Below are 20,309 nucleotides of genomic sequence, written 5' to 3' on the forward strand. Positions count from 1 at the left end.
CTCTGTCATGTTAGGAGGCATTCCCACACGCCTTCCTTCACACAGCACTATCTCAGCACACACCTCCTGCCCTTGCCTTTCTACCTGCCCACCCATCTCTCCTCTCCTACCTGGCTCCTGGCCCTCCCACCCGGCCGACCCGTCTCTTCTCAGCCCTGACCACCTCCACGAGCGCCACACAACTCACCCATCTGTTTAAGGTTGTCGTAGTCTTTTTAATGCCCATCCCCCTAAAATATCAGCTCCACGAGGGCAGGGGTTTTGTCTGTTTTGTGTTTTTGTTCATCTCAGAAACAGACTTACCTTCTTTTTTTTTTTTTGAGACGGAGTCTCGCTCTGTCTCCCGGGCTGGAGTGCAGTGGCCGGATCTCAGCTCACTGCAAGCTCCGCCTCCCGGGTTCACGCCATTCTCCCGCCTCAGCCTCCCGAGGAGCTGGGACTACAGGTGCCTGCCACCTCGCCCGGCTAGTTTTTTGTATTTTTTAGTAGAGACGGGGTTTCACCGTGTTAGCCAGGATGGTCTCGATCTCCTGACCTCGTGATCCGCCCGTCTCGGCCTCCCAAAGTGCTGGGATTACAGGCTTGAGCCACCGCACCCGGCCTTCAGACTTACCTTCATAATTACATTTGACTCAGCTTAATATTGAGATAACTTTATGTCCCCTGGACATGCAATAAGAGGTGATGTCTCAGATGCTCTTGACGGTAGAATGTGGCTTTAAAAATTCATGTCTAATCCATGATTATGATCAAGCTTTATCTTTTAGAACCCATGGGTGGCGCTGGTGATGAGACAGAGGTGTGGAAGAAAAAGACAATCGCAAGTAATTGCTATTCTTTATTTTGTCACTCAAAATAAAATAATTACCAAAAAAAAAAAATTCTTAAATTGTGACAACACAACATCAAGGCAAAGAGAACAGGAAGAGCCGACTCTGTGTAAATTGGCCTAAGATTATCCATCATCTTAAGGTTTGACTTTAGATTGCAACGCACAGACAAAGACGCCCAGGAGGCTCTCAGGACCGCTCGATGTCTTCTGAGGAGGCTGCAGCGGGGAGATCCGGGAGGCGGTCGAAGTCCCCAGCCTCTGCAAAGGGAAGAGCCACAATTGAGCGGCAACTTCTTAATACGCACACAAGAGAATTACGACCACAACACATACTACAGGAAGCGGCATGTGGTCGTCCTCTGTAAAGAGTCTTACCGGATTAAACCCAGAATTAGGGACAACACTGTATTTCTCACTTTGTAATGATTTAACTCCCACAGTTAGTAAGTATTTAAAACTGTCAGACTTTTAAATTTAGGCTTTAAAGAGGTATAATTCCTATCTGAGTAATGAGAGTTGGTATCTCCTAAGGAAAGAGTTTCCATGTTACAAAATTAAAAACAAATGAGAAAAAAATCTGGCAGAGTCCATCTGCCCCTTGTAGGCAAAGTCACCCCAGCTTTTCTCCCAGAGGCTCCACTGGGCTCCAACAGAGGGAACTTGGTGACTCGTTTTTGAGATTTCTAATGAACCCCGTCTTTTCCGAGACCACCTCTGGCAGTCTCCCTCCCCCGCTCCCCTCCCCTCACTCCTCTTCCCTCTCCCCGTTGCCACCTGAAGAGGAGCCTCATAATACTGCAAATGAAAACCATCCTGATCCCAAATGAACCCAAGGACCAGCCTTGATTTTCCAAACTGGACAAAACTGTGATGTGCAACTGAAGGTCTCCACTGGAGAGGCTAAGCGGTCCATCCCTCCTCCCCACCTCCGCCTCCTTGTAAACCCTCAGAGCACCGGGGCCGCTTTCCGGCTCCCTCCACTGCTGCAGTAGGACCTGTGTGGTTATCTGATCAAGGCCAGATGCCCATCGTGGAATGAATGCCAAGCATAGTGTGTGGGAGGTCTCCTCATCCCCAGTGTTTGCAGAAGACACTGGAAGCCAGGATCACAACCTTTCCAGTTAGATTTCAAGGCAGCCTGCCTGGCAGGAGGGCTGCATAGGAAACACTCCAATCTAAGATATGGGCTCCTGTTAATTTCCCATGCTTAGAAAATATGGTTTAGGGCCGGCACAGTGGCTCACACCTGTCATCCCAGCACTTTGGGAGACTGAGGTAGACAGATTACTTGAGGCCAGGAGTTCAAGACCAGCCTGGCCAACATGATGAACCCCCACTTCTACTAAAAATTAAAAAATTAGCCAGACATAATGGTGTGCACCTGTTGTCCCAGCTACTTGGGAGGCTGAGGCAGAAGAATCACTTGAGCCCAGGCGGCAGCGGCTGCAGTGAGCTGAGATTGCACCACTGCACTCGAGCCTGGGCGACAGAGTGATACGAAAGAAGGAAGGAAGGAAGGAAGGAAGAAAGGAAGGAAGGAAGGGAGGGAGGGAGGGAGGGAAAGAGAAAGAGGGAAGGATGGAAGGAAGGGGAAAAGGAAAAGAAAGAAAGAAGAAAGAAAGAAAAGAAAAGACAGAGAAAGAAAGAAAAAAGAAAAGAGAAAAGAAGGCTTAGGACGGCTCACAAAGAACCTGGCCTATAGTATACCTGTGCCCTAAAAGGTCCAGCAGTTGTCACTGTGTGAATAGATATGGTTCCAGTAGAGTGAGCTGCGCCCTGAGGCCCACCCTCTTCCTGGGAGCAGCGCTGGCCCGACGGCCGTCCACAGACGGTGGAGTGCCCCTGCCACAGTCCCAGCCCTCTGGAGCTAGCTCTAGTGTCACATGCTCTGTCATCCTGATGCACAGCCTTTGTATTTGGATACATCATCGGCTACTTCCCAGGGGGATTCCATGGGTTCTCTTCTCGATGGGCCTTTTATGTTTCCAGTGTGCTAAGAGATGAACGTTAAGCTGGTGACATTTCACATACCTTTGAGATGCAAGAAAGACAGAAACTCAATGATTGTGCGCATGATATTGTTCTCAGGCATGGACCTGTCAAAGCTTCCTGGAAAAGAGAAAAGATCAACATTCACGACTTGTGCAGAGGGTGCTTCTCTGTCTCCGGTCATCCCCCTCCCTACAGAGGAGCTGGGCGCTGCAAGGTCAATGATCTGATCCCAGCAGCCTGAGGCCCGGCTGTGCTTTCCAAGGCCTTTGTTCAATGCGAGGGAGAGGGGAGAGATCCAGTTCAAGGCCTCGTTCTTCTTTTTTTTTTTTTTTTTGAGACAGAGTCTCGCTCTATTGCCCAGGCTGGAGTGCAGTGGCGCCATCTCGGCTCACTGCAAGCTCCGCCTCCTGGGTTCATGCCATTCTCCTGCCTCAGCCTCCCGAGTAGCTGGGACTACAGGCGGCCGCCACCTCGCCCGGCTAATTTTTTGTAGTTTTAGTAGAGACGGGGTTTCACCGTGTTAGCCAGGATGGTCTTGATCTGCTGACCTCATGATCCGCCCACCTTGGCCTCCCAAAGTGCTGGGATTACAAGCGTGAGCCACCGCGCCCAGCCTTCTTTTTTTTTTTTTTTTTTAATTGAGATGGAGTCTCACTCTGTTGCCTAGGCTGGAATGCAGTATTGTGATCTCAGCTCACGGCAACCTCCGCCTCCCATGTTCAAGTGATTCTCGTGCCTCAGCCTCCCAAGTAGCTGGGACTACAGGCACCCACCACCACACCCAGCTATTTTTTATATTTTTAGTAGAGCCAGGGTTTTGCCATGTTGGCTAGGCTGATCTTGAACTCCCGACCTCAGGTGATCACCCGCCTCGGCCTCCCAAAGTGCTGGGATTATGGGTGTGAGCCACCGCGCCCGGCCCCACTCTTCTGGAGGCCCTGGTGCCTGGGCAGCCTCCCAGTCTAGAAGGACTCCTTGCTGTCTCGGGTTTGCAGATTGTGTTTGCAGCTGCTGACAGGTGTGGCGAGGCCACATCCTCTTAAGTCATGGCCAGGCTTGGGCTGCAGCTGTGGACAGATGGGCAGCAGGTGCCCTGACACCCACAGCTGGCCCCCACTGCATGCACCTGGGAGCTGGTGGAAGTGAGGCGCCCGGAGCCCGGGATAGGAGTCCTCTCACCTGGCTTCACTTCGTCTTGGGGCTGCAGCTCCCGCTTGCTGGTGAGGCCATTCTTGTCGCTGAATGACCTGTGGTTGCCAACGGCATCTGTTTGCAGATCACAGAGGAAAGCCTCTGGGTGTGACTGTCATGCACCCCCTCCCCACACCCAAGGAAGGACACAGGGCTGCCTGTAGCCAACACACACACACAACTTGACTGTGAAATAGAGCCCAGGGACAGACCCCAGAGAAGAAGGGCGATTCTTCACCAAGCTGAGGTAAGAGCTTGGCCGCTTGCACCAAGGCCAAAGGGAATGTGAGGGTTTGCACAGGAGGGGTGGGAGAAAGGGAGGTGTGTCTCCTGAAGGGCGGAAGAGGCCGGGAATCTGCCCTGTTGCAGGGGTTGTGCCCGGGTCCAGAGGAGCTGACATCTGAGCTGGCACTGAGCTGGCATCAAGCTGGGTGCCTCCCCGGCAGACAACAGGGGCTGGATCCTCATGTCCCTGAAAGCATGGGGGCCACTGAAGAGTTTAAGTTGTGACGGAATCCGATTTTTATTTTCACTCTGGCAGCTGTGTGCAAGATGGATTGGAGCCAGGGAGACAGAAGGAGAGAGACAGAGGGGGCGAGAGGGTCACAGAGGGAGAAAGAGAGGATGGGAGGGGAAGAAAAGGAGGTGTGGGGGCATGTGTGCGTTCGTGTGTGTGTGTGTGTGTGTGTGTGTGTGTGTTTTGTGGTGCAAAAATGAGGGAACTGTGATTGCAAGCAAAGAGATCCCAGAAGTCCAGGGAAGAAACGATGACAGCTGTAAACCAAGGGGCGTGGGGTGAGGGGAAGGGCTGCATTTGGGGCTGTGCAGGAAAGGAAATGGAAATGAGAGATGGGGAGGAGGGTGAGGACGCTTCCGTGTTTCCGGCTGGTTGGCCTGGGTGGACCGTGCCATCTACAAGACTAGACAAAGGAAAATTAACTCCTATTTCCAGAGATGCCGTTCTTGGTGCTAAATTTATAGAGGAACCGTACGTCGCCCCATCTCACTGATGAACCTTCAGCCACGGCCACACTGTGTTCAGCAGCAGCTGGTGAAAAAACATTGTTTTTGCTGCATTCTCTAGCTGACCCTGGAAATCAGAGGCACACTGTTAAGTATTTTGACAAACAACTGGTCTGGCTACAGCTGAACCGGGCCATAAAATTGATGGCGAAAATGAGTTTGTTTTCTAATTAGGGTTCAAACTCTTCTTGACAAATAGATTTTCAATATTCCAAAGCAACACAGATAAATGTTCTTGTTGACCAGTTCCTCCTTTGTTTGGGCCCATAGCACACAAAGTTGAGCTGCCCTCTGAGAGGCGGAGCTCGGGGTTGCAAAGGGTTGAGGAGATCAGCCTCAGGCAGGTCAGGCCTCTCCACCGGCAGGGAGAGGAGGAGAGCGCCCTGCAGAGACAGCAGGAGGCCCTGCGGTGAACAGCCTGGTCCGCCCAGCACGCAGCCTCAGGCAGCTCTGTCATCCCCGTGCCTGTTTCTTAAAACCTGACTCGGGGGTCCTCCGAGTGACCCTGATGAACTAGTGTCTGCAGGAAGAGGAAGCTGTATTCGACTCTGGGACTGAGAACTAAGGCAGCTTTCCTTGGCATGGGAAGAAGTGCCTGAGGCCCCGCTGTGCTTTCCAAGGCCCTTGGAAAGGGCCTCCTCATTTGCTGCTCTGGCGGGGCTCAGACAGGCCCTGCAAGCTGTTTGCATCCTTCCTCTGGCAGAAGGCAATACAGGAAGGCTTTTAAGGTGGGTGGGAGGGGTGGAGGGGAAGGTGAGTTACAGAAGGGAGCCAAGGCCTCCTCTTGTCCCCTCCTCTGGAGGAAAGTCTGAAGACATTGCTGCACAGACCAAGGATGTGGAGAAAGTAGAGGCCTGGGGCACCGGCGGGGGCGGACATGGGGAGGTGTCAGCCTGCAGTGTCCTATCTAGGGCTAGGGCTCACCTCAGGCAGCACGGGACACCGCTGACACGGATGACAACAACAGGACAGGGAGAGGGAGAGGGAGGGGACACAGGCTTGGGCAGTCAGGGTCACCTGAACCTCGTTTTGAGGACAGCCTGTCTGGGCTGCCTTCAGGCGATCTGGCAATTACCGGGTGGAGCTTGGAGAAGGGAAGAGGGAGGCAAGACTTGGGGTCCGCTGATCTAGGGTGCTCTGCAAGCCAAGTTGAGTGTTTGGGGAGACCAGGGGCCTGGGCAGAGGCCCGGAACAGGGCCTCTAAGGACTGCAATGTGGGAAAACCGAGGAGAGCTTGAGCAAAGCCCAGGGTGGGAATCTCACACGGGGACAGGGCGGCAGAGCCGGGTTAGGAGAAGCTTCTGGAAAGAACCGTGCACAGATCAAGTGTGCAGACCAATGGAGACGGGCAATGAGGTCAAGAGGGAGGCCGGAAGGTCTGCCCAGCCGCAGGCGGAGGGGCAGGAGCCAGGGTTCAAAGCGAGGGGGCAGGTGGGGTCAGGAGCGGGGAGGCCATGCTGTCGGTCACTTACGTGGGCCCAGCAGGTAGCCCGCGCTGTTCAGGGTCCAGCCTCGTTTTTCCTTGGCCTTGAGGGGAGAAAAGGGGGTCAGATGCCAGGGCTGTGCCTGGAGCCGATGCTGAATGGGTGCACCCAGGCTTTCCAGCACCGCAGAGGACTTAGAACAATGCACGTGCTTTTGGATAGACCGGGAAATTGCAGGTTTACCCCTAAGTAAGTTATATTTGACATATAGGAGATACTTCACTTACGGGTGGCAGCTCGCGCATTCTCAGCGCACTGCACCCGCTTTAAGTGACTCTGAGGCCACGCCGGTGGCTCCTCGCCCTCTGTTCTAACTAAGCCCTGCGGAATGGGCGAGCTTCTTGCTTTCCCGAAGCCCTGACCCCAAGCGCAGCGCTCTCCCGGCGGCCTGGTTATAGCCCGGGGCTGTTGATGAACTCGGAGAAGCGCGCGGAGGAATCCCGGCGGAATCCCAGGGAGTTCCGGACCCTTCTCGCGACGCCCGTGGCCAGGACAGCGCCCGCACTAGCCTTTCTACCATTGTCCCCGAGGGCAGGGCGAAGGCCGCCTCCTCCAGGAAGCCCTCCACGCCCGGCCGGCTCTGATGCCCGCTTCGCCCGGAGGAGACGCGCCCCGCACTTACCGGCGACCAGAGCCCCGCAGAGGCAGAAAGGGCAGCGGCCAGGAGGAGGGAGGCGAGCAGGAGGGCGCTGCCTCGGGCCATCTGGAAGGGAAGGACAGGGCGGGAGGGTGGGAACCCGGAGTGGGCTGCGCCCCGAGGCTTGGGGTGCCGGGAGGCTGCAGGGAGGAGCAGAGGCGGCGGCCGGGCCGGGGCCCCTGGCGGAATCGTCCGCGGGCGGAGGAGAGCCGAAGGGGCGGCCTCTGCCCGGGGGGCGGGATCGGCCCGGCGCCAGTACCTTGAGCTGCGGCTGCGCCCTGGGCCGGGGCGTCGGGGTCCCGGGGCGGCGGCGGGTCCGGGCGGCGGATCCTGGCGTCGGGCCGGGTCGAGTGGGCTCTGGCTGCCTGGGGCGCTCACCGCATGGCGCGGCCGGCGGCAGGGGCGGGAGGCGCGGGCCGGGTCCCTCCACGTGTCCGCCGCCCGGTGTGGCCGCTGCTGCAGCCGCCGCTGCTATTTATGCGGCGCGCCCCGGAGCCGCGTCACCGGCTCAGCGCCTGCCTCCCGCGCCCTCCCCGAGCCCCAAGGGGGGCGGGAGTGACCGGAGCTCGGGTCCTCTGGGCCATCACAGGCGGGAGCGGCGGACAGCCCCCCTCCTCCCGCGGGAGAGACTCCCCAGATCCGCAGAGAGAACCCCAAACCCGGCGGAAGAGACCCCAACCCCGAAAGACAGAGCCCCATCGCCCCGCGTGAGAGCCCCCCGCGGCCCAGGTCATCGCTGTGGTGGAGAGCGCCATCCCCCACTGCTCCCCCCGGGGTCCTAGCCCCGGAGCAAGCCTGACGACCCCCCACAACGTCCCGTGCCTGGGGTCTCCCTGCAGCTTCTCCTCCCAGCCCCCACCGCTGCAAGAGCCGGCTGAACTCCGCGGCACTGGAGACCCCAGAGGGTAACCGGCAGGGACAGTCCCTCAGCCCGAGCCAGCCCCAGCTGGGAGGTCCTAGGGCACCCGGGGAATGGCGGGCAACACCTGGCCCTGCGCCCTGGCTGGCTTGTGCTGGGGCTAGAGCGAAGGCTCCGGCCTCGAGAGTCGATGGTGGGGAGGACAGGCGTTCCCGGCTCCCTGTGCTCAGCGACCTCCCTCCTGTTTTGCTAAAAGGGGAATGTGGGTCTCAGGGGCTGCTTGGCCACCCCAGTGTGGGAGCTGCGGGACCGTCCTGCATCCACAGGCACCAGCTCAGAAGCTCAGCCTCAGCGCCTCCCCTGGCTCCCTGGTCCAGTTGCAAGAGGGAGCTTTGAGCAGGTCCAGCCATTGGGCAACTGGTTGGGTCCAGAGAGAGATCAGCCCAGACTTGCAGAGGCCGCCAAGGGTTGGGGGGTGGGCAGAGCAGCAGCAAGAGGCTGTCCTTGTGCCCAAGTCAAAGAAATCCCACATGAACAAGGCCCTCATTGGCTCCTCCATGAACCCTGCCCCAGCTGGGGCCAAGTCCAAAAACAGCCCAGCAAAGAACCCAGGCCCAGGCTGTTCCTTCACCCCGTTCACAGGCATCAGGGGAGGTACAAGTGTGGCACCTCGGGGCTTCCAAAGAGTACGGGGGTCATCTGCTGAAAACTCGCCTGACCTCCCCTACCACCGGCCAGACACCACCCAAGTCCTCAAAAGCGGCGGCTGTGTTAGGATCTCCCCACTCACTGGGCTCAATATCAGATGGGTTCATGTCAGGCGGGACCTTGGGATCCACAGGGCACAGGACAAATGACCATGACAGTGTCGTCTACACTTTAGTCTTGGCACGTGGCTGGGGAAGGACAACTGGGCTTTCAAGAGCTCTGGTGAAGGCTGCTGAGAAGGCGCAGGGCTGCAGCCTGCTGGCTGAGTGCTGTGGTTTGTGGGAGGAAGAGGAGGAGACGGGGCTTGGGGAGGAGACAGACTCTGGCAGGACAATGGTGAGGGGTGGGGTGTTCCCAAGGGCACAGTTTGACTTCTGGTCATCCCTATTTCTTGCAGCCTGGGGAGAGGAGAGTCAGGCACAGGAGGCCCTAACCAGGACTCACAGTCTGATTTTGGAGCCCACAGTAAACCCTGAAGCGGTTTCCTGCCGAGGGTGGGGGCGTGGGAGAGAGTGAGTCGCCATGGCAGTCTATTCCAGCCGTGGGCAGAAAGACAGCTGAGAGGTGGAGGCAGAGGGCAGGTTCCTGTGACTCTGCAGAGAAGTGACGATGACATCCTCTCATGCCCCATGTCCTTGTATCTAGATGACATCAGGGAGTGGGCAGGAGCTGGCCTCATGGGTGCCTCTTGGCTACCTGAGAAATACTGCAACCTTTGACTCCGGGTGGTAGTGGGAGCCCTGCTACCATCCCAGATCTCTTTCTTGCTTTCTGCTGAGAACAAAGCCAGCCCAGTGCGTAGCACGTCTTAGTCAATTCCAACCTTCTCCTTTCTTCCATGTTAGGCCCCCTTCCGAATCCTGCCAGAGCTTGGCTACACTCATTTTCTCTATTTACTTTGTCACAGAGGTTCTTAGTCTGTTTAAAAGAGCAGAAACTCTAAACCTAAACCCTTGAGATGGATTCAGACAGAGACTCAAAGTTCATCCCTTAGTTGTGGGCTGAAATGTGAGGTACATTAAACTTTCAGGTGTCTTCATCTGGGCCTGGGTACCCTTTTTGCTTCCTTTTTTGCTTTCTAAGAAACTTCAGGCTGGGCGCAGTGGCTTCCGCCTATAATCCCAGCACTTTGGGAAGCCGAGGTGAGTGGATAGATCACTTGAGCCCAGGAGCTCAAGACCAGCTGGGGCAACAGAGCAAGACCTCATCTCTACTAAAAATAAATATTTTTTAAAAATCAGACGAGCATGGTGGCACGCGCCTGTAGTCCCAGCTACTCGGCTCAGGAGGCGAGGTGGGAGGATCACCTGAGCCCAGGAGGTTGAGGCTACAGTGAGCCACAATGAAGCCCGCGCTCCAGCATAGGCAACAGAGCAAGACTCGAAAGGAAAGGAAAGGAAAGGAAGGAGAGGAGAGGAGAGGGGAGGAGAGGGGAGGGGAGGGGAGGGGAGGGGGAAGGGAAGAAGAATAAGGAGGAGGAGGAAGAGGAGGAGGAAGAAGAGAGAGGAGGAAGAGGAGGAAGAAGGGGAAGAGGAGGAGGAGAAGGAGGAGGAGGAGGAGAAAAGAGAGGAAGGAAGGAAAGTGAGGAAAGAGGAAAGAAAGAAAAAGAAATTTCAGGGTAGGTTATCTGGTAAGAGCCTCCTTATTAAAAAGACATTAAGCAACTGGAAGCAAATCTTCAGGTGTATTTTGAATTCATTTAAGAAAGTTCCGCTGAATAATTAGACACATGTATTCAAAATAAATATGCCCATGCCTGCCTCCTCCAGGTTCCTAAGTTCTTTTGCCACTTGGGATGACACCCACAGTCTTGCTTCCCACTTCGTCTGGGTGATTGGGTCTCTGTATAAACCCTGGCTGGGACCCTGGCCCGGAAGTGCGGTGACCATGGGAAGGCTACAGACAAGCAAGGCGGTGGCCTGAGGGCGTGCTGGGGTTTCCTGAGGTCGGCAGATTCCTTTGGACAAATCAGGCCAGCACACCTGGGATGACAGACACCTGCCTCCTGGCACAAGTTGTGCTGGAACCACAGCCAGTGTGTTAATGGCTGTTTGCTCAGTAACGACCCAATGGCAGTCATTGTCATCCTGTCATCTTGAAGAGAGCCCAGTGTGCGGCAGACAAAGTGGGTCACCATTAGAGTAATGGAAATGAAGCAGAAAGCCTAATGTCCCCCGCTGCCTTCGAGCCAGCCCATCCTCCTTAGAAGCCCTGTCCACCACCAGGAAAAACCACCCTGAAGCTGAGAACTCAAGCAAGGGTCAAGGGTCACCTGGGCCATGCCCACTGCATGGGAGCTCAACCGTGCATTCCCTGGCAGTGGAGCTGCAGCGGTGAAATCAGCAGCAGGGTCCCTGTGCTCGTGGAGTTAGACCCTCACAGAGACCCAGTACAGTTGGCCATCTGGATCTGTGGGTTCTCTGGCTGCGGGTTCAACCCACTGTGGACTGGGTCCTTGCAGGTAGGCCCAGGACGGATTTGTCTGTACTGAACACTACAGACTTTTTTCCTCGTCATTATTTCCTAAACAATACGGTATAACAACCATTTATGTAGCATTTACATTATACTCAGTATTATAAGTAATCTAGAGATGATTTAAAGCATATGGGAGGGCCAGGCGCGGTGGCTCATGCCTGTAATCACACTTTGGGAGGCTGAGGCAGGCAGATCACTTGAGGTCAGGAGTTCGAGACCAGCCTGGCCAACATGCCAAAACCCTGTCTCTACTACATATACAAAAACGTAGCCAGAGGCGGTGGCAGACGCCTGTAATACCAGCTGCTCCGGACGCTGAGGCAGGAGAATCACTTGTAAACCCGAACCCGGGAGGCAGAGGTTGCAGTGAGCCGAGATGGCACCACTGCACTCCAGCATCTGGGTGACAGAGTGAGACCATCTCAAAAATAAAATAAAAAATAAAGCATATGGGAAGATGTGCGTAGGTAATATGCAAATACTATGCCATTTTATATAAGGGACTTGAGCGTCCACAGATTTTGGTATTTGCGTGGCCGGGAGTTTCCTGGAACATGGAGGGCCGGCTGTATGCAAAAAATGGTTATCGTACAAATAACCACCCCATTGTCGTGGGAAGGAGATGCATGGATTAAGGGAGCTGAACCTGACAGGTGAGCGGGACTGACCAGGTGCAGAATGAGGCCCAGCACCCTCCAGGTGGAAGGGGTTACACAGGTACACCCCCTTTTTGGTCCTTTTCCAAAACTTCCTTCTTCCTGCTGCTTGGAGTATGGACGTGAAGGCTGGAGGTGGGCAATCATTTTGGACCATGAGGTGATGGCTTCAGGTGACACAGCAAGGCCGAGGGAGCCTGGGTCCCAGTGACCCTGAGCCTGGTCCCTGGGCTACACAATTCCAAGTTTGTTTCACAACAGAGGGGAAGAAGCATCTCTCTTCTTTAAGCCAATGGCCTGTAGGGGTTTTCCATCACATGCGGTTGGAATTGTTCCAATCACTTTCACACTGGTCAACAAATGTTCGATGAATGAATGAACAAATAAAAACACGTGAGAGGGTAGGCCGCCTCCACCACTGCTGAGGAGCTCATGCTGCAAGATGGGCTCATAAAAGGGAGGGGTTTGCACGATAACGTGACAAACGATATACCACCTACCAGACCCGTGACGACCTCATTACTACTCAAGAAATAAGGAAATGGCTCGATGACCTAAAATTGGCTTTTCTTTGACCCTGCGAATGTCCCTGACTCCCCCATTCCCTGATTTCCACACCACCCAGCCCCACTCCAGTAACACAGCAGTCATGAAAAAAGACCCTAGAGTCGCTCCCTTAAATAAAATTAGTAGCTGGCAAAGGATCTGGCTAAAGTGAAAGTTCTATCAATGGATAGAATTATACCATTCTATGAATGAGTTTTTAGTATATGTATTCAATTATTCAATAGAACCTTGTTAAATGGGTTCATTATACAGATGAAGATTTGTTCCATTCACAGAAACAATTGGGTGCTTTTACTAAGGGGTTAAGGTAGTAGAAATTGGAGTTTCAAGTGCAAGCTGAGAAGGGAGAAAAGGAGGAAGAACAAGTTTTGGAGGTTTGAGGACACTGAGTAACAGAATTCCATCTTTAAAGCAGCCTTCCGGAAGATTCCTCCTGCATGCATCTTGCTGTCCAGAGTCATGCCCGGCCACAACGGAGGCTTGGAAACAGGATCCTTTATTATGGATGGTGGTGAGCTCAGTGGGGTTCTGGAGCTAAAGGAGGAGGGGGACATGGGATGTTGGTGTAGGCCGGTACAGGTTCTGCCGCAGGCAGGGTCCTATGTCAGTGTGTTTTCATGGTTGTAAATTTTGGTAAAAAGTGAAAGTAAGCCATAACCACAGCCAGTTAAGACCTGTCTCTCGGCACATCACTTCCTCAGCTTCCCTCATACAGCGTGGTGTTGGAAAGGCCGCAGGCACTTCTGGGCTCTTTAAGGGAAGCTTAGATTGGGGATGCATTTAGTTCTGGATCATGGGCCGTGTATTTATAGCCACCTATATGTACATAGGGTGTATTGATCTCACTTGCACAGACAGTTGAGGTGCTGCTTCCCGTCTGCTGTGGGAGTAGTTCTAGGAGTGCCCCACTGCCCACGCACCCACTCCCCAGCACTGGAACGTGTGCTGTGTGGCACGCAGCCCGCAGTGCGGGTGGCACAGTCCCTCATGGAAAGCCGTCGTCTCCCAGGGAGACGGGCTTGAAACAAGCCTGGGGTCCCTAGGAGAATTTGGAGAGCTGCATCTTTGAAAGGTGTGCAGTTAGCTTTCTATTAGTGGACACCCTCTACCAGCGTCTTGGGAGCCACCGTGGCCTCTCGGGAAGCCCCCGCAACCTCCCACCCCAGACGCAGTTCCACGCAAGCTCAACACTCCCCTCCAATCCCAGGGCGAGTGGAGGGGGACGTTGCTTTTGACGTCTTGCTTTGCTCAGCTCACAAGTCCTGGGCTCTTTTGCCGGATCCATCCTTGTCTGCAGTGTGGCACTCTCGCCTCCCTAAACCCACCACCTGCATCTTCTTTCTCCAACAGACCACCCCCGTCCCACTCCTTCACTGCCCTGGGCTCTGTGCCAGGGAAGCCTCTCCTTCCCAGGCCCCAGCCCCCAGCCCCGCCCCCCACCACGCAGCCTCCCCTCCCGCTCCTTGGTGAACTCATCCCATGGGAGGCTGGCTTCCTCAGGGACCTCCTTGCTGGTCAGAGGCAGGGTCACAGCCAGGAGTATGTGAATCCACCTGTGCCCTGGGTGACTCATCCAGCTGGGGGTTTTCTGGGCAGCTCAGCCTGGAGGAAGAGGGGCTGCTAATGGCCTTGCCAGAGGCTGACACCTGCAGTTGGGAGGGGTGCGGGCGGGAAGTTGGTGACTCAGCGGCAGGCCCTGGACAGCTGCCCCTGTTTCCTGGCCCTGAGTCAGGCTCATCAGCAGCACCCAGGGCCATATGGGAACCCGCCTGGCTACCAGGATGTGGGTGTGCAGGAGGACAGGTGGCTGGGGGGCCACAAGGAGGGGCAGTGGGAAGTGAGACGGGCGCTTCCACCGGGGGGCCTGAGCTGCGCAGGAAATGCTCTGACCTGCTTCTCAGAGACCCAAAATACTTTTTTTGTTTGTTTGTTTGTTTTTGAGAAACAGTCTCGCTCTGTTGCCCAGATTGGAGTGCAGTGGCACAACCTCGGCTCACTGCAACCTCTGCCTCCCAGGTTCAAGCAATTCTGCCTCAGCCTCCCGAGTAGCTGGGATTACAGGCACCTGCCACCATGCCCGGCTAATTTTTGTGTTTTCAGTAGAGACGGAGTTTCACCATGTTGGCCAGGCTGGTCTTGAACTCCTGACCTCAGGTGATCCACCCACCTCAGCCTCCCAAAGTGCTGGGATTACAGGCATGAGCCACTGTGCCCAGCCCCAAAATACTTTAAAGGACTAAAAAGTGATGAGTATTTAAAAGCCTCTTGGTGAAGTCCAATCCAGCCCCCATGCCAGGTGTGACTGGCCAGCTCTCCAGGTGCGCCCCTCACATCCCTGTGACTGCCCACCCCTCCCTCCGAGGGCATCCACCGTCAGACTTCTCGCAGCAGCGACTCACTGGGCCTGCTTCTAAACGTTCAGTGATGGGCTTGCAGTGTTTCTGGTAGTGTCTGCTTTCCTCTCTCCCCGTTTTGTCTGGGGTCGTCCTCTCTGTTGCTTCCTGTCGCTGTAAATCCAGAACCAGGCGCACTTCAGCGACTGACCCCACGGATGGAGTCGGCCGCCATTCTGAGCTGCCGCTTCCTATCTCTCAGAGGGTGACAGCATCGCCCCATTTGTCTCCAACTCATGGGGCTTGGTGGACAGTGGTTGAATCCCATCAGTTAGGAGGCACCAGACGCACAGGTCGCTGTGGCTCGGCGTCACTGGGAGGGAAGAGGTATTGGGAAGAGCTAAGGCTCTTCCAGATCAGTCCACTCGCTGTGCGGTACCGACCATGTCCTCCTGGAAGGAGGGGCCCCTGCGGAGGGTCACCTGCCAGGCTCCCTGGCACTGACCAGTAGCCCCACCCCCGGGAAGCTCACCAGCTGGTGGTGATTTTGGACGTGGGCTGACAGGAGACATTTCTTCCCCACACCATCCCCCAGCCCAGGTGAGTCAGGTTGGATGGAATCAGCCTTTGCTCAGCCTCAGACCCAGCAGAGGAAGTCGCGCAGAGGCCTGAGATGCCCAGGCTCCACTCTGGCCTCAGCACTCGCAGCTGTGTGGCCTTGAGCCTGCGCTAAGCTCCACTGCCGCGCCTTGGACTACCCCACAGGGTCTCTGTAGAAACTAAATGAGGCGGTGACAGCTCAGCCAGCACAGGGCTTTAAGGGGCCACCCTCTGCACTCCATCCTGGGCAACAGAGCAAGACTCTGTCTCAAACAAACAAACAAACAAACAAACAAAACTTCAGCAAATGTGTATTCTTTCAAATGTTTCTGAGTTTTCACTGCAGTTATACATGCAATTAAAAAAAAAAAAGCTAAATGAAATTTTGCTGTGCTTATTTTTCTACAACTTGCCTCTTTGAGTTTATACATCTCAGATGTCTTTCCAGGTGAGGCCTGCTGTTTTCTTTCCACGAGCCAGGCATTACTTCACTATGTGGATGATACTCCCAATTTACCTCCCTCCAGCCATAGTCATTCATGTGGTTCCCAGTGTCCTGGGATATAACAGATGTCCTCATGCAGAAGCCTTCCAGAATCAGGTGGTGGCATTTTAGCCTGGGACCAGAGGACACAAGGTGTGCACACTTCAACCTTTGTTAGAAACTACCAAATTTGGCCAGGTGTGGTGGGTCACACTTGTAATCCCAGCACTTTGGGAAGCCAAGTTGGGTGGATCACCTGAGGTCAAGAGTTCGAGACCAGCCTGGCCAACATAGCGAAAACCCATCTCTACTAAAAATACAAGAATTAGCTGGGCATGATGGCGGGCACCTGTAGTCCCAGCTACTCAGGAGGCTGAGGCAGGAGAATGGCGTGAACCCGGGAGGCGAAAGTTGCGGTGAGCTGAGGTCACACCACTGCACTCCAGCCTGGGTGGCATAGCAAGACTCTGGCTCAAAAAAAAAAAGAAAAGAAAAAGAAACTACCAAATTACCTTCTGGAAAGACTGCACCCATTTACAGCCTCTTGGAGTCTAAGTGCCTCTTTCCCCAAACCCCCAGCTGGATGCTAAAAACTTTTAACATTTTCACCAGTCTGACGAGTGAGACTGTTGTCGTTGGCCTGGGCTGCCATAGCAAAGTACCACAGACCAGGCAGCTTGAACAACAGCAATGCACCATCTCACAGTTCTGGAGGCTGGAAGTCCAAGATCAAGGTGTCAGCAGGGTGGGTTGCTTCTGAGGGCCGCCAGGGGAAATCTGCTCTATTTGCCTGTTCTGGACATTTCATATAAATGCAGTCCTGAAATCTACAGCCTTTTGGGTCTGGCTTCTTTCACTCAGCATGTTTTGAGGTTCACCTATGTTGTAGCCTGAATATTTCATTCCTTTTCATGGCTGAGTAATATTCTGTTATATGGATAGACCACTTTGTTTTTTGTTTTTTGTTTTGAGATGGAGTTTCACTCTTCTTGCCTAGGCTGGAGTGCAACGGCACAATCTCAGCTCACTGCAATATCCACCTCCCGAATTCAAGCGATTCTCCTGCCTCAGCCTCCCGAGTAGCTGGGATTACAGGCACCCACCACCACGCCTGGCTAATTTTTGTGTTTTTAGTAGAGATGGGGTTTCTCCATGTTGGTCAGGCTGGTCTCAAACTCCTGACCTCTGGTGATCTGCCCACCTCGGCCTCCTAAAATGCTGGGATTACAGGCATGAACCACCATGCCTGGCCGGATAGACCACTTTTTCTCCATGCATCAGCTCATCAACACTTGAGTTGCTTCTCCCATTGGCATTTATGAAGACTGCTGCTATGAACATTTGTGTTCAAGGATCTGTTTTGACATCTGTTCTCAATCGCTATACCTAGGAAGTCAGCTGCTGGGTGATATACAGTAGTTCTATGTTTAAGGAACATTGTTTAAATGTTTGATAATTTGTTCATCATAGATATTTCACATTAATTTGGACTTACAAATATTGCACTGAAATATTATTTATCCTGATCACTGAGTTTTTTTTGGCACCCTGCACATTTTGTACCCAAGGCAAGAGCCTCACTCACCCAACCCAACCGAACTCCCCAGCGCCCATCTGCAAGGGAAGAGAGGACAGAGTCAAGCTGTTTCTAGGAGGCAAAGACACCTGGGTAATTCTGCACTTGCTGTTTCCTCTGTCTAGAACATTCCTCTCTCTAGAACATCCTTCCTGTTTAGGGTGATCAGCCATCCCCGTTCCCCCAGCCAGAAATCCCTGAGGAGTTTCCTAGGACACAGAATTTTCCAGGTGAAAATCAAAAAGTCCCAGGCAAAGCAGGACAGTGTGTCACTAATTCCCATCAAATCTCTACCGGCTGCTCTCTCGCCTTCTTTGAAAATCTGGTGGCCAGGCACGGTGGCTTATGCCTGTAATCTCAGTATTTTGGGAGGCCAAGGTGGGCAGATCACCTGAGGTCAGGAGTTCAAGATCAGCCTGACCAACATGGCAAAACCCCATCTCTACCAAAACACACACAAAAAATTAGCCAGGCATGGTGGCAGGCACCTGTAGTCCCAGCTACTGGGGAAGCTAAGGCAGGAGAATTGCTTGAACCTGGGAGGTGGAGGTTGCAGTGAGTTGAGATCCTACCGTTGCACTCCAGCGTGGGCAACACAGCAAGACTCAAAAAAAAAAAAAAAAAACGGAAAGGAAAGAGAGTCTGGTGGCAGGCATGGTGGCTCATGCCTGTAATCCCAGCACTTTGGGAGGCCAAGGCGGGTGGATCACTTGAGGTCAGGAGTTCAAGACCAGCGTGGCCAACATGGCAAAACCTAGTCTCTGCTAAAAAAAAATACAAAAATTAGCCAGGCATGGTGGCATGTGCCTGTAGTACCAGCTACTTGGGAGGCTGAGGCAGGAGAATGACTTGAATCCAGGAGGCAGGGTTTGCAAGTGAGGCAAGATCATGCCATTGCACTCCAGCCTGGGCAACAGAGTGAGATTCCAAAAAAAGAAAGAAAGAAAAAGAAAGAAAGAGAAGGAAGGAAGGAAGGAAGGAAGGAAGGAAGGAAGGAAGGAAGGAAAGAGAGAGAGAGAAAGAAAGAGAAAGAAAGAAAGAAAGAAGAAAGAGGAAGGAAGGGAGAAAGAAAGAGAAAGAAAAAGAAAGAAAGAAAGAAAAAGAAAGAGAAAGAGAGGGAGGGAGGAAGGAAAAAGAAAAGAAAAAGGAAGGAAGAAGGAAGGAAGGAAGAAGGAAGGAGGAAGGAAGGAAGGAAGGAGGAAGGAAGAAGGAAGGAAGGAAGGAAGGAAGGAAGGAGGGAAGGAAGGAAAGGAAGGAAGGAGGAAGAAAAAAGAAAAGAAAAGAGAAAGAAAATCCAGTACAGCTGCCCAGGCTCTGCCCAACCCCTCCTCCCTGCAGGGTCCTCCCTGACCTTCCGTCACCCGTCCCCTAGGACCTTCCTGCCCACCCGAACCCCAGTTTTCCCTGAGCCCTTCCTGCTTTTGTCGTTGGCTCCTTTTTTATTCCAAATCTCCCCGTAGGTGACTCAGGTGCAATTAGGTAAATAAAAACACAGAACACGCAGTTAAATGTGAATACCAGATGGACAGTGAATGATTTTCAAGTGTAAGTATGTCCCGTGTGATGTTTGGGATGTAGCATACTAAGACATTCTTTGTTTTGTCTGAAATTCCAATTTATCTGATGCCCTGGGTTCTTGTGCAACCCTCAGTGCCGTGGCCCATGGAAGATGGGGAGCCCGTATCCTCCAGGACTGAGACACTGAGGTGCAGGGATGAGATATACAACAGCAACACAGGCCATGGGGCTGTCTCATTTCCACCGAAAAGTATTTGGGGTCTAGCGCTGCTCTGAGGAGAAGGCCGGCTGTGCTCCATATTTTTGTCAAAGAAGACACAGATCTGGTAGAAAAATGGGCATCAGCGCTAATTAAGAGAAAATCAAGTTGACAGATCCTTAGTGATAAGAGCTTTCTTCTCCATGATGCACGAACAACAGAATAAATAGTATCCCTGGGGGGAAGATTAAATTCTCAAACCCTGTTATTGTATTTGAAGATTCAGGCTGACTTCCCAAAGGAAGGACATTGCCAATTACCATCACCAGGGCCCTCCGTTTCCAGGAGCACAGCTGTCTTGCAAGCTGTCTGGATGGCAGCCCCCTGCCCAGCAGCTGGCCACTGAGCGGGGCTGCATCACCAGGGAGACTGAACACTGTTTGCAGTGGGGACGAGGGTGGGAAGGAGGTTGCTGTGATTTTTGCAGGAAACAAAACACGGGAACAGCTGTCAAACCTGCACCAGGCTTCTGCCAGCCACTGCCCAGGCCCCAGCCCAGGGTCCACAGAGCCCAGCAAAGTTCTCCTTCCCAGCCTCCCATGAGCAATGTTTCAGGGATTTATTGCCACACAAGAAATTGCCCCAAAACTTAGTGGCCTAAAGCAGCATGATTTTGTGGTATGGGTGGGAATAGCGCGTTTCTGCTCCATGCAGAATCACTTGGGGTGGACCCTCCAGGGCTGGAAGATCCACTTTCAAGGAAGCAGACTCACGGCTGGTGAACGAGTGCTGCCTGGAGGCTCAGGCCTCAGCTGGAGACAGTGGCGAGGGCCCTTCATTCTCCTCAGTGTAGCTCCTTGGGCTTCCTCCCAGTATGGCGGCTGGGTTCCAAGCAGGAGGAAGCAAAAGGCAGCCTCTTAAAGGCTAAGTCTGGAATTGGCACATCACTTCTGTCATATTCTATAGGTCAAAGTAGTCACAGGCTGACGTGGTTTGGCTGTGTCCCCACCCAAATCTCCTCTTGAATTGCAGCTCCCACAATTCCCACGTGTTGTAGGGGACCCAGTGGGAGGTAATTGAATCATGGGGGCGGGTCTTTCCTGGGGGGCGGGTCTTTCCCGGGGGCGGGTCTTCCCGGGGGGGGTCTTTCCCGGGGGCGGGTCTTCCCGGGG

General features: G+C 53.8%; 1 protein-coding gene across 1 annotated transcript; it reads right to left on the minus strand.

Annotated features, from left to right (window-relative positions):
- Positions 1–825: 825 nt before the first annotated feature.
- On the minus strand, positions 826–7,649 carry GAL (galanin and GMAP prepropeptide). Its single transcript, XM_033206020.1, has 6 exons — positions 7,419–7,649; positions 7,145–7,225; positions 6,511–6,565; positions 4,004–4,090; positions 2,864–2,941; positions 826–1,090 (listed from the first exon to the last, which is right to left on the minus strand). The coding sequence occupies exons 2-6, from the start codon at positions 7,223–7,225 to the stop codon at positions 1,020–1,022; spliced, it is 372 nt and encodes a 123-aa protein (XP_033061911.1). The 5' UTR covers positions 7,419–7,649; the 3' UTR covers positions 826–1,019.
- Between the last annotated feature and the right edge of the window lie 12,660 nt (positions 7,650–20,309).

This window comes from Trachypithecus francoisi, unplaced genomic scaffold, assembly GCF_009764315.1.
Source record: "Trachypithecus francoisi isolate TF-2019V2 unplaced genomic scaffold, Tfra_2.0 Lachesis_group8, whole genome shotgun sequence".
In the NCBI taxonomy this organism is placed as follows: domain Eukaryota; kingdom Metazoa; phylum Chordata; class Mammalia; order Primates; family Cercopithecidae; genus Trachypithecus; species Trachypithecus francoisi.